The following is a 13,412-nucleotide window of genomic DNA, read 5'->3' as shown; positions in this document are numbered from 1 at the left end:
AAATCTTCACCCAAATCCTAATAAAAAAAAAAAAAAAAGAGAGAGAGAGAGAACAATGATCAGCATAGGAAAACTATCCAAGTGACCCAAATCAAATGCCATCTCTTCCATGAATTCTTCTCTGATCTATCCTGCCTGCCAGAGAAGGTCCCTTTCTTACCTGAAATCCTGTAGAATATTGGGAAACTGTTTATGTTCATACTTTCTCTCTTCTAGAAGACTGAGAACTCTTGAGGGCTGGAATTAGTTCTTGATGATGATGATTATTTTTTTAAAATTCCAGTGCTAGCATACTGCTTGGCACATGGTAGTAGGTCAATAGATATTTGTTAAATTTTGTCAACAAGAACTTCACAGTCTGGGAGGGAGACAGACGTGCATCCAGCTACTTCTAACACTAGGCAGGATGTGTTAGGTGATATAACAAAGGTACAAGGAGAGCTATGTTGGAAAGGAGGAGGGAGAGAGCTATTCTAAAGAGGGTAGGAGCTTTCACTGGGAAGACGGCATTTGACCTGAGCCTTGAAAGGCAACAGGAAGAAAAGAGGGTAGGAGGGGGGGTTCTGGGGTGGACAATATAAAGGACAGCAGGAAGTTGAGAGAACATAAGAGTTCAGAAAATGATGAGGGCACAGGGACTGCCATGGTTGCAGGGAGATGAGGTGGGGAAGACCAGAAGAAGGGGAAGGGCATTGAAGGGCATTGTGCTAGGATGTTGTAACTTTGTCTTGTAGGAGAGAGAACTATGGATGTTTTGGGAACAAGAGCGTGATATTGTCATTTTGTAAGTTTGAAAGATCTCTCTGGGGTAAGTGTTAAGAAGAGAGAGGAGGATATAGGACTATAAGCTAAAGCCTTGGTTAGAAGGCTGTGGCAAGAATACAGGTGAGATGTGTCTTCCAGCCAAACAAAAGACAGGCATAAGAGTTGAACATGTACCTGACGTAGATACGCCCCTTGGAGAGAACAATCATGGGAGACAGAAGGGCTGCTTATGCACAGGGAGACAGCTCAGGGGGCAGGAGTGCATGGAGGGATGGACACTGGGAAGAGGTAACTATGGGGAGGAAGTGGGAAGGGAGGTGTTGCATTGGGGTAAACTGTCAATGTCATCAGACAATGTGTATGTGAACTGCTGTATGGAAAGTGAATTTGCTCTGTAAACTCTCACCCAAATCACAATTAAAATTAAAAAAAAAAAAAAAAAAGAATGCAGGTGAAAGATAAGGAGTCCTAAAGGAGGGTTGTAGGAGCTCTGGTAGCGTAGTGCCTAAGGCACTTGACTGCTAACCAGAAGCCTGGCAGTTCAAACCCACCAGCCACTCCTTGGAAGGAAGGTTGGGCAATCGTGGATGGATGGATGGATAGATGGAGACTGCTGTATCCTGATGCTGGCTTGCCTTGGCTCACGAAAGCTCATTGTCAAATTTTGGCGAATTCTGCCAGCTAGTTGTTAAACACAGTAATTTAAAAATATTGTTGTTTGCTGTTAGATAGATAGAGATAAATATTGATTTGGGTGAAGAGAAGGGCAATGTACCAAATGTGAGTGACCAATATGGCAGCATTGAGGATAAGAAAGACATAGGTACATGGGAAGTACAGATAACAAACATGAACCCTTTTACATATACAGTACTGAGTTGTCAGTGAAGGCAAACATGGGTATATGGACGGATAGATAGGTGGACAGGCTAAACAATTGTTGTTGTTGTTGTTATAGGCCGTCGAGTCAGCCCTGACTCATAGCGACCCCTCCTTGGGTTTCCGAGGCAGTAACACTACAGAAGTAGGATTGCCCAACCTTCCTTCCAAGGAGTGGCTGGTGGACTAAACAATTAGGTATGTCTAAATGGGGAGTGTATCCAAGATCATATATAGGGTTGGCAGACAATGGTCCTATAAGTTTATGTGAGTGATCAGAATTCCCAGGTGTATAGTAGAGCTGACAAGGGGCAAGGTTGTGGTCACTGCTTGGTCACAGCCAGCTACCCAGAGCGACCGAGTAGTTGAACCTGCGGGCTTGGGACCATAGTTGCAGGGGACATCAAGCTCAACTGGCATAACATACTATACAAAATATTGTTCCACCTCCTACTTTGGCGAATAGCGACTGGGATCTTAAAAGCTAGCAAGCTGCCATCTAGATGCAACAATGGGTCTCTCCTCGTCAAGAAGAAAGAAGAAAACCAAAATTAATGGAAACAATCAGTCCTAGCAACTGGTACACCATCCGGTCTGCAACCTATACAACTATGAGACCAGAAAACTAGATGGTGCCCGGCTACTACTGTCATCCACTTGGAAGGGATATAAGAGATCCTGTACAGAGAGGGAGAACAATGTGGAACAAAACTCAAAATCATTTGGTAAAAAAAAAAAAAGGGGGGGACCAGGTTTGCTGGTCCGATAGAGCCTGGTGGAACCACTGAGACTATGGCCCCTGGCTACCCTTCAGGTCTGGAATTGAACCCACACCTGTGGTTTCCAGCCAAACAAAATACAGACATATGAGTTAAACATTTACTTCAAGTAGATACACGCCCTGGAGAGAACAATCATGGGAAAAGTAAGGGCAGTTTATGCACAGGGAGACAGCTTAGGTGACAGGGGAGTATGGAGAGATGGACACTGGGAAGAGGTAACTATGGGGAGGAAGTGGGAGGGGAGCTGTTGCATTGTGGTAAACTGTGGTCAATGACATGCGACAATGTATATGTGAACTACTGTATGGAAAGTGAATTTGCTCTGTAAATCTTCACCCAAATCAAAATAAAATAAAATATATATATATTGTTGTTACTGTGTGCCAAGTCCATTCAGACTCATAGTGACCCTACAGAACAAAGTGGAACTGCCCTGTAAGATTTCCTAGCCTGAGATCTTTACAGGAGTCAATCACCATGTCTCTTTTCCCAAGGAGCAGCTGGGGGGTTTGAACCACTGATCTTTTTTGGTTAGTAGCCAAGCACTTAACAATTGTGCCACCAAATCAAAAAACCAAACCCACTGTCATCCAGTCGATTTTGATGCAAAGTGACCCTATAGGACAGAGTAGAGTTGCCCCTTAAGGTTTCCAAGGCAGAGCAGCTGGTGGGTTCAAACTGCTGACCTTTCAGTTAGCAGACAAGCACTTTTACCACTGCACCGCCAGGGCTTCTTACTTATATATATATACAACATACATATTATATACAGATTTATATACAGTATGTCTATGAAAGCTGGAACCCATGTAAGCAAAAACCTGTTAGACAAAGAAAACTCAGATATTTTCCAGTAAAATGAGCAATGGAAACGTGGTAAGACTTCACCCTGTCAAAAGTGGAAAGCTTTCAAGATCCAGAAAAGCAAAGCTCTCCTATCAAGTTCCAGCTGTCATGGTTGCATTGTGTATATAAATTACAGTCAAATGAATGATTACAAATAAAAGTAATTCACTTCCTAAGTAGTCCAAGGGACTAGTTGACCATGTGATCCTCAGTCTACATGACCGTAAGACCAGAAGAACTAGATGGTTCCTGGCTACCACTGTCAACCACTTGGAGGGGGATCAGTGCAGGAGATTCTGGATAGAGTGGGAGAACAATGTGGAACAAAACTTAAAAATCAGACAAGGCTTGCTGGTCTGATAGAGCCAGGTGAGACCCCTGAGACTATGGCCCCTAGCTACCCTTCAGGTCTGGAACTGAACTCACTCCTGTAGCTCCCAGCCAAATAATAGACAGGCATATGGGGTGAACATTTGCATCAGGTAGATAAATTACTCAGAGCAATCAATCATGGGAGAAGAGAAGGGCAGTGTTTGCACAGGGAGACAGCCTAGGGTGGGGTGGGGTGGGAGCGCATTGGAGGGAAGGATACAAGGAAGAGATAACTGTGGGGAGGAAGTGGGAAGAGAGCTGTTAAATTGTGGGGAATTGCAGTCAGTGTCATGAGACAAAATGTGTCTGAACTGCTGTATGGAAAATGAATTTGCTCTGTAAACATTTACCCAAATCACAATAAAAATTTTTTTTTAAAATTTGTTTCCTCATTATTTTACTGCATTTTACTACTATCTGTGTTCTTAAGGGAACCTCTGATAGCATAGTGCCTAAGGCACTTGACTGCTAACCAGAAGGGTGGCAGTTCAAACCTACCAGCCACTCCTCAGAAGGACAGTTGGACAATCTACTTCCGTAGTGATACCGCCTCGGAAACCCAAGGAGGGGTCGCTATGAGTCAGATCTGACTCAATGGCAATGAGTTTGGTTTTAGCGTTCTTGAGGTTATTTGCAGTTATTGTTTTGTATGGTGGAAATACTATGAAATAGCTTGTTACTACACCTCTCTTCCCAATACCACATTCAAACATGATGAGGGAATTTACACCATGGGAATTAACAAAAGCTACAAATCAGGGCTCTTTTTCCGGAAGGTGGTTGTTGAACATTGACCACACTGGACTGACAGACAAATGGATGGGTAGAGGGACTGTGCTTGTGCTACCCTCCAGTAAGAGAGAGGAGCTGAAAGAAAACCATATTAGAGCCAAAAGTCCAGAGGCAGCCACTGTCACAGTGGAGACTTCGCTTCCTGTCCCCTCCCCCAACCACTCCCCCTCACTTTAACTCCACTGTCTCCACAAGTTGGTGTAACCGCAGTGTGTCCTCTCGGAGGTCCTGGTAAAGGGACTCATCCTTCATAATCAGCAGGTACAGATCCTGGGGAGAGCAGGAAAGAGAAGGTGAAGGCAAGGGTCTCATCCCAAGGACTGCTCTCTTCAAGGCCTCCATGCTTTTAAGCACAGAAGATCCACTACAAGCTAAGGCGCATCGGTGTCTTTTCCTTCCAGGTTTCCAGCTTGAGGAGCATGGCTCCATCAAAAGCCCACCTCCCACCCAGTTCCAGAACCAATAGCCTGCTCACTCCCACCTTTCCATCCCCCAGGCCCACCTTGATGATGCGGCCAGCCCCCTCTTCCTCCTGCAGCAGCCCCTGGTAGGTGTCCAAGAAATGGAGGAGCATGGCTAAACAGGCCTGCTTCCGGCCCAGCCCATCAGGACCCTCCATGCCCCCTGCCCGAACAAAGCTGACCCCTAAGTTAAGGAAAAGCCCTAGGAAGGCAGACTGGAGGAAGCTGAGAAGGGAGATTGGAGGCCATTTGCTCCCAAATACTCTCTAGATTTGAGGCCAGGGAGAAAGGAGGTCCAGAGGTGCCTGGAGCCAAGACCACTTCATGCCCCAGTCCAGGTTTGTGCTTAGGGTAGATAAGGATGGCACCCACCTGTTTGAATTTCACTTGTGGACACCCTGCCCAAACCCATCCAATGCCTGGCCAGCCCAGGGCCTGGAGTTCACAGTGGTCTGATGGCTGACAGAGGCCAGTGATGCTTACCCCAAACCTGACCATACCTCAATGTAAGGCCTAATGTTTCTAAGAGAGCCTAGGATACCCAACTCAGTGCCCTGATGTTTACAATTAGGTCTTCAAATAATTAAATGAGAGGCTCTGTACTTACGCAAAACTCTATGAATAGCCCAGCCAGTGGCAGGTCTCTAGCAGACCCTTCTAAAGCATAGCCCTGACCTAATGTTTACATCAGACCCTGTAATAACTCACTGGGTATCCAGACATTTACAGCAATCATTCAGTGGGAAGAGAGGCACTCTTAATAGATTAATAACACCTTATTTGTGTACAGAGATCAGCAATCTCCAACGCACTCTCACATCTGCTAACATATTGATCTTTACAACACCAGGGCAGGTGCTGTTTACCCCTATTTTACAGAAAAGGAAACTGAGGACCCAGAGTGTTAGATTCTCTGTACAAAATCACACAGCTGGTGAGTAGGAAAACTAGGACTGAGCCCCAGGTGTGTTTTCTAGGGGAGGACCTCAGCTCTGATATCACATGGTGTAGGGTGGCTCCTTCCTGACCTCTCCTTTGCAAGTTCCACAAAAGGATATTACTGGTGTAGCTCCTGCAGAAATTTCTCCGTGGGGAGGAAGAGAGAATGGGTGAGGACTATGTCATCCAGCAGGACATCTGTGAAGATCAACGGGCACCACTGAGGTTAAGAGGGCACTTCCAGCACCAGACTGGAAACCCACCAACATCTTCCTTGCTTCTGAGGGTGAATTCTCTTTACCCAGGCTGAAGCCACAGCCACCTGCCCCATCAGGCACTGCATATGCACATACATGCATGTGCGCATACACACACACGCACACACACAAGTGAAGGTTCTGTGCAGCCGCTGTGGGGGTGGAGTTGGCAGCTGCCAAGGCAGCTGGAGTGGGGGGACACCCTTTGATGGCCATGACCACTTCTCTTCAGTATGTGGGAAGCTGGTCAGATAATATACCAAGTTTGAAACCTGCCCAAAATAAGAGAGAGTCCACAGAAGGGTCTCTGGATAGAGAACTTCTGAATATAGAATGTGTGTATATGTGCGTATGTCTCAGAATTCCTCCTCCCTTCCCCACTCCCTATTTAACAGCTTTGAGTTCCAGCCAGGCAGGTAAGAACCAGCCTCATTAAAAGGGAGAGGAACAACTGGCATCTCTTTGATCCTAAGCTTTAAATAGAAACACTCTTGTCCTCTGGGTGCCCAGAGATGGAAGGGTTAATGATGGGAGGATAGAGGGGAGTGGCTCTTCTCACCCCCCACTTTCCCCTCCACACCCCTGTCTGGGCCTGGGCCTGGCTCAGCCAGTCGGCCAGGTACAAGGTCGCCCTGACTTGCAGCCAGCCCTGGGGTGGGGCATGGCAGCCTGGCACACACAGACAGGCAGGGTGCAGGGAAGGAGCCAGGTGTCCTCATCAGGACAGGTTAGGGCCAGGTCCCCAGGTACTTCCCTAGGACAGAACCAAAGCTTCTGATGATCCTTGGATCACCATCCCCTGACCTCTAATTCTAGTCATGAAGAAGGAAGAGGAGAACTAACATAAGATCATCTACTGCAACTATTGCATTTCACAAACAAAAAACTGAGGCCCAGAAGTGGGAGGGACTTGCCTAGAGCTGGAATAAGAACCTAGGTTCTTGATTCTTTGCTTTTTTCCCAATATGCCTGAGGCAAGCAGAGTGTCAGAGTAGAGCTTAGTGGTCAGGTGGGGCTGCTTAGAAGTTTGGGAGGCTTAGGCTAGGTTTGGAGTATCTTCTGTAAGGCCACACATCCTGGGAGGGAACCAAGATGGCTGAAGAATATTGGTTATGTTGGGAAATACCAGAGTGGTGGATTGTGCTGATTCTGGTTCACTCTGGGATGGTTATGGGTCCCAATTACTCTAGGGATCTAGTCTGTTGGGCCAGCAATACAGGTGACTATCAACTCAGTACACTTACTCCTGTTGGGACTGAGCAGAGTGGGTGGCACCAGCCTTCTGTGGAACGGGGAAGACATTCTCCCCCTTTTCCTCTCTGCCCAGCCACCTTGCTGTGCTCTTAAAATTAGTCAATTCCTAGCCCTGACTCCCAGCTCTAGGGATGGGGGCTAGGAATCAGGATGATATCCCTCCTAGATTCTTTCTCTCACAGGGAAGCTACACCAGAGCAGAGGCACAGGAACGCGGGCAGAGTGGAGGAGAGGCTGATCAGGGGGCTACAGTTTGGCATCTGTCTCTTCCAAGGCAGGCTCTGGTCCAAAGCACAGCCTCCCCAGGGAGTGTGTCATAGAGAAACAGGGTGTGTGGTGTAGGCGGGAAGTTATGGTTAGGAGAGCTGTGTGTGTGTCTGATATTTTTCTAATTAAATCCAAAAGGTGTCAGCTCCCCAGGGCAGCGGCAGCCTGAGCCAAAGGAAGGGTCCCAGGGCTCAGGGAAAATATAGGGGAGTGAAGCCCCACTCCATACACCTAGGTTTGGGCTCCCTGAAGAGAGCTGAGAGTAAAGTGTTACATCGCCCCCCACACACACACCTTAAGGCCCTCAACCAGGAGCTCCCAACCCTCAGACCAGGTTTAATGAAATGCCTACAGATAAAGACCCTTAAGGAGCCCTGGTTGTGCAGTGGTTAAAAGCTTGGCTGCTACTCAAAAGGTCAGCAGTTTGAATCTACAGTCACTCTACTAGAGAAGGATGTGGCAGTCTGCCTCCATAAATATTACAGCCTTGGAAACCCTATGGGCAATTCTACTGTGTCTTAATAGGGTTGCTATGTCAGAATTGACTTCATGGCAATGTTTTTTTTTTTTTTTTTTTTAAGACCCTTAGATTCTCCAGCTCAGTCACCAACCAGCAATATGTGGCCTCAGTTTCCTCAAAAGCCCCTTAGTAGGGGTGCTGGTGGGAAGTAGTGAAATAGCATCATCGTTTAGGGACTAAGCCTCTCAGGGTGTGGTTATTATTTTTTAAAGAGGCCGTGTGGTGTGCTGAGGCCTGACACTGAAAGGGCAAAGAGTTGGAGAGGCTCAGACCCCCCAGATGCTGCAGGGCCCTAATGCCTACCCAGCCACCTCTTCCTCCACAAACACCTTCCGAGTCCACTTCACAGGCAGACCCCAGACCACCTCCTCAAGCTGCTAAGAACAATGCATCTCTTTGCCCAAGACTAAAGGGGTAGCTTGGGCCCTGTGCCTCTTTGACACTGTCCCACAGAGTGGGCAGCCCTGTGCTCTAAGGCTTCTAGACAGAATCAGGGACCCCTGTAAGGTCTTCCAAGGCTTTGAGCATCTCTGGAGGGAGGCACCAGCTGCTCTGGGCAGCTTCCATCTTAGTATGTCAGGCTCTAATTTGGGGCCACAGGATGGAGTAGTCAACATCAGGAACCCATGGAGGTCTGTGGATAAAATGTCCAACGGAAAGGAAGGGTGGCTTAAAGAGAGAGAAAGAGGTTCAGCTTTTTCTCCAGCCAACAGTGAGGCTGCTACTGGGAGGAAGGTGGCCACTACCCTTCTCTTCTGAAGGCAGGTCTGTGTCTATCCCCTTCACCTGACCTCTCAAACCCCCACTAAGGCTACAGCATAGGGTCATCCCACCACCCAAGGACACGGAAAGGAACCAGGCTGTAATTCCTCCACTTGGGGTTGGATGAGCCAACCCACTCCTTACCTGAGGCGGAGCTGTCCCTGGTGGCCCCTCCGGCCAACCGCTCCAGAACCCGGTTCAGAAGATGCTCTGGTCGCTCGGGGGCGCCCAGGGGAGCCCAGGGCGGTGAAGTCAGGGGCTCTCCGGGGGATAGCTCGTCTGAGGAGTAGGAGGAAGGGGAGCGTAGGGGTCCCCCTCCCCCGAGCGGCCCGGGCCCAGACACCTCCTCCAGTTGCAGCCAGCAGGGCCCCATGTTGCCCGGCTCCTCCGCGAGCCCCGTGGGCTCGACCCCTTCCTCCTCAGGGGGCGGCTCCAGCCCCGGCTCGGCGGGGGGCTCCCGAAGGAAAGCAGGGAGCAGCAGCCTAGACACGCTCTGACGACGCTGCAGCGGCCGCGGTCCTCCGGCTGGACCGCCGCCCCCGCCAGGTCCCCCACCCCCTCCAGGTCCACCGCAGCTCCCCGGACCCCCGCCGGAACCTCCCGCCACCGTTCGCCCCGCCAGCTGCGACGTCTGTTTCTTCAAAAATTTCTCCAGCGGCTTCATGCCCCCCCCGCCCCTCTCCTCGGGGCCGCCGGGGGACCCAGGTGTCCCAGGCGCGGGCGGGGGGGGCGGGGACACGATGCTCAGAGCCGGAGGGGCAGAGCGGAGGGCCGTGCCAGGCGCCGGACTGGGGGCCAGAGGTGCCCGAGGCTCGCTGGCCGGAGTCCAGTGGCCAGTGGCCGGGGGAGGTGCCAGAGGGGAGGAGTGCCCGTTCTCAGTAGCCCCCCATGCCAGCTGCAGCCGGCACGCGGCCCAGAGGGTGGGCAGGCTGCAGGGCCAGTGCCCCCGGCTCTGCTCTCCTGGGCCAGGCTGCGGCGACAGAAGCCGCGGGCGGAGCGCAGGACTGCGAGGACGCGGCGGCGGCGGCTGCGCTCCTGGTCAGGGGGAAGGTGGCAGAATTGAGACCCCGCCCCCTCCTCCCGGCCCCGCCCAGACCCCGCCCCCGCTCGCCCTGGTTCCTCCCCCTGGGCGGAGGGAGGCCTGCGTTTGGGCGATGGAGCTGACCGTGAGAGAAACAGTCAGGGGCTGAACGGGATAGAATTCGGAGCAGATAGGGAGGGACATCCAGACATGAAGGGCAAAGAGGAGGTAATGATTTACCAATGAAGAGGGCTTCCTGCCTCAGGGGCTTACCGGAACCCTTAGTTCTCTAAAGCTAGAGCAGGTCTGTAGCCTGCACTCCTTAACGCACCTACCTGTATGCAGAGGAGACCTACGGTTGCCGATTGGGTGCTCCCACTCCCCAACCCAAGAGTGTGTCATACTCGTAAGAATATATGGCCTTTATAAGGGTTGGGTAGGCCTCCTGGGTGGATTGGCATTGACACTGGGGGTGGTGCCCATCTGCCCTCTCTGGGCCTGACCCATGAGAGGCAGGTACTAGCAGGCACATAGAAGCCAGGCAGGGAGCAGCAGGTTGTGGCAGGTCTGAGGTGAGGAGAGGAGATAGCAGGCATAGGGGAGGAGACAAGGAGCACAAGGGCACCTCTGCCCAGCTGGCAGCAGAGCAAGCCAGCACCGCAGAGGTGAATGATAAGCCCCTGAACTGCCAATCAATGTCATGCATAGTATCAGAGTCCCCAGAGCTAACATAGCCAGGAGTGAAAAAAGTGGTACAAACTTCCACTCCAAATAATTCTTATTTCTGACACCTGAATCAAGAGCATTCTATCCCCAGGGATACACTGCCCCCAGAAAGAGAGGTATATAGACACATTTGGTGTGAGCACACCCGGGTTATGATTACAAGGTGGGGGAGTGGCACTAGGTTCCAAATGAGTTGAGGTTCCTTGGACAATGCCCCACCCCTGTTTACTGTGCACTGACCAGGACCAGGTGGGGTCAGGAATGCTAAAGACTGGGAGTGGTGGTAGAACTGAACAGGGTGTATACTACACATGTGTCACTGTGTGCATCTGATCCCATGTGTGCTAGAACATGTGTTCACAGAAATAGAGCTTGCACACCCATCTGTTTTGTGGATTTGGAGAGGGAAAAGAAGAGAGAGCATAATTTTGGCTAAGAAGCTAGACTAGAGGTCTGAGTATCAGGCTTTGTGGACTCTCCTGATTGGACACCCCAGCACCCCCAGGTTGAAAGGGGAACTGGCTGGATGGTTTGGAGCTCCCCAGGCAGTGTTTTATGAACCGAATGGGAAGAGGGGAGGGCTCCTCTCTCAGCACATGCCACAGTTACCAGATTAAGCTGGTTGCCTTGGTAACCTCCTCTCTGGGCAGGATTTGGGATTGTCGGTTAGGAAGGGCGAAGAATTGGGGAGGAGTGTGAAGAGTGTGGGGCGTGGAAAAAAAGGGGCAGAGACTTCTGGAAACTGGAAGCATGGGGAACAAGACCCAGCACCCCTCTAACTACTCAAGGCTATCAGGCAGAGATGAAGTTCAAGACCTTGAATCAAGGAGGAAAGCCAGCACCAAGTTAAGATCCTCCTAGACCAGGAACAGAATCACAGCTATTCAAAAAAGCTGATGATGGGGCCACACCCCAGAATAAAATCAGATTTTCTGAGGTGGGGCCAAGGTATATGGAAAATTTTTTAAGTTACCCAGGAGATGTTTTTTTTTTTTTTTTGGTGGGGTGGGGTGGGGCTTAACAAATTTATTTTCTCACAGTTTAGGCAGCTAGAAGTCTGAATTCAGGGTGCCGATTCTAGGGGAGGGCTTTCTCTGCTGGCTCTGGGGGAAACTCCTTGTCTCTTGGAGCTTCTGCTTCCTGGGCCATCTTCATGTGACTTGGCATCTCTCTCCCCTATCTCTGCTCTCCTTTGCCTGTTTGATCTCCTTTACATCTCAAGAGTCTGACTCAGGACACACCCTACACTAATTCCCCAGGTGATTCTACTAGCCAGGGTTTAGGATCACTGACCTAGGGACAACACAACCCAAGTGGGCTACAGTTGCTGGGAGACAACTTCAGGACTCCAAGTCTGTGCGGTTCTGACCAACATAGCAGGCTTGTGTGCTGACCCCAAGGAGGAAGAGGGTGGGCAGGTACTGTTATCATGGAAGAAATAAAGATAAGAAAGTGATGAGAGTAAAGACTGTGAGAAGTTGGGGGCAAAAAGGTTTAACTAAGAGCCCACTGCATGGGCTTCTAGGAGACTGAGCAACTGCAGGGCTATCTACGTGAGGCTGATCTGTTGCTATCCCTTACACTCCCCTTCTTTCTGCCCACCAGGAGGCAGGCTGGGAAGGCAGAGAACCTATGGGCTTTGCTGAGCTTGAGTTTCTTCTTGCTGAGCTGGTTACCAGGGCAACAGAGAGAGCAATGGGATCTAACTGCAGGACTAGGGAAGCAAGAGGCAAGGGTGAGGGGGAAGCATCTCTTACACTTTCATTCCTCCTGCCAGTAACCCACCCCCAAGGCTGGCTGCTGTTCTTTGCATGACCCCAGGAGACCAGGCCCATAGTTACCCATCACCCTGCGGGGGAGGGGAGTAGCAGCAACCTGACAGGATTCAAAGGTGAATTAGGGATGGGGGTCAGGATATGGTCCTCCTTCACAACAGCAGGGCTGTGGGAGCATTTCATTTGTCATTTTAAGATGCACCATGATGCCTATGCCCTCAGTGAGAGAAACCCTGGACCAAAGAACAGGTGTTGCAGCTCCACGTTCAACGCAAGTGCTCCTCATCAGGGCACGGCCCGTTTACTACGTCCACCCCACCCAGGGCCTGGAGGAGGGAAACAGGCAACTTGACACTGGGCATTGCTCTATGTGCACTGGGGGCCAAGTGGCCTAGTTCAACAGTAGCATGAGCCATAGCTAGTGGCTTTCCATTTCCCCTACCCTTTCCTAGTACTGAGATCGATAAGAACCTCTCCCTTAGACTGCAGTCCTTGATACTGAAGTGCCAGACAGCTTTACTTTTCAGAGAAAGACAGCACTCTGCGTCTCTCCCTCGCTATGGACCTTGTACCATTGTACTGATGTTTTGGGGCACACAATCCTGGGAGATTTACTTGCCAAAAACAGAGGGAGGCATAAAGGACACTAAGTTCTTGTGAGTAGCATCTCAATTGTTCTTGTATCTCCGACATTTCCAGTCTAAGAGACTGTATGATATCCTGGTGTCTACATGTTAATGTGGGTAGGAAAGGTGGGGAGTACAGACACACGTATGGCCTCAGAGGGTTCCCTTACCTCTTTGGGCTTCCATTTCACCAATCTGAGATGGCTCAAGCTGTGACTATGATTCTGCAATGGAATTAGGGAGTCCCTATCTTTCCCACCCTCCCAAATCAAGAGCAATGGAAAACACTGAGAAGGGAGTCAAGTTTACGGTCTAAATTTTATTATCACCAAGTCACAATGCTGAGCACAAATTTGCACCCTTTAAAA

The 13,412-nt window shown here is 50.1% G+C and overlaps 1 protein-coding gene across 1 annotated transcript in view; it reads right to left on the bottom strand.

Moving 5' to 3' along the window:
* RAPGEFL1 (Rap guanine nucleotide exchange factor like 1) overlaps positions 1-9,560 on the bottom strand; it is a 16,311-nt gene extending 6,751 nt beyond the window's left edge. The window contains exons 1-4 of the mRNA XM_042781100.1: positions 9,041-9,560; positions 5,959-6,034; positions 4,939-5,080; positions 4,609-4,706 (exon numbers count right to left, since the gene is read on the bottom strand). Coding sequence (XP_042637034.1) covers positions 4,609-4,706; positions 4,939-5,080; positions 5,959-6,034; positions 9,041-9,560 — 836 coding nt within the window. The remainder of the gene's footprint in view (positions 1-4,608; positions 4,707-4,938; positions 5,081-5,958; positions 6,035-9,040) is intronic.
* Positions 9,561-13,412: the final 3,852 nt, after the last annotated feature.

Source organism: Orycteropus afer, unplaced genomic scaffold, assembly GCF_000298275.1.
Source record: "Orycteropus afer afer isolate SDZICR_OR568_19922 unplaced genomic scaffold, OryAfe1.0 scaffold00085, whole genome shotgun sequence".
Classification (NCBI taxonomy): Eukaryota; Metazoa; Chordata; class Mammalia; order Tubulidentata; family Orycteropodidae; genus Orycteropus; species Orycteropus afer.
Note: the sequence above shows the minus strand (reverse complement) of the source record. Positions and strands in the feature narration are given on the sequence as shown.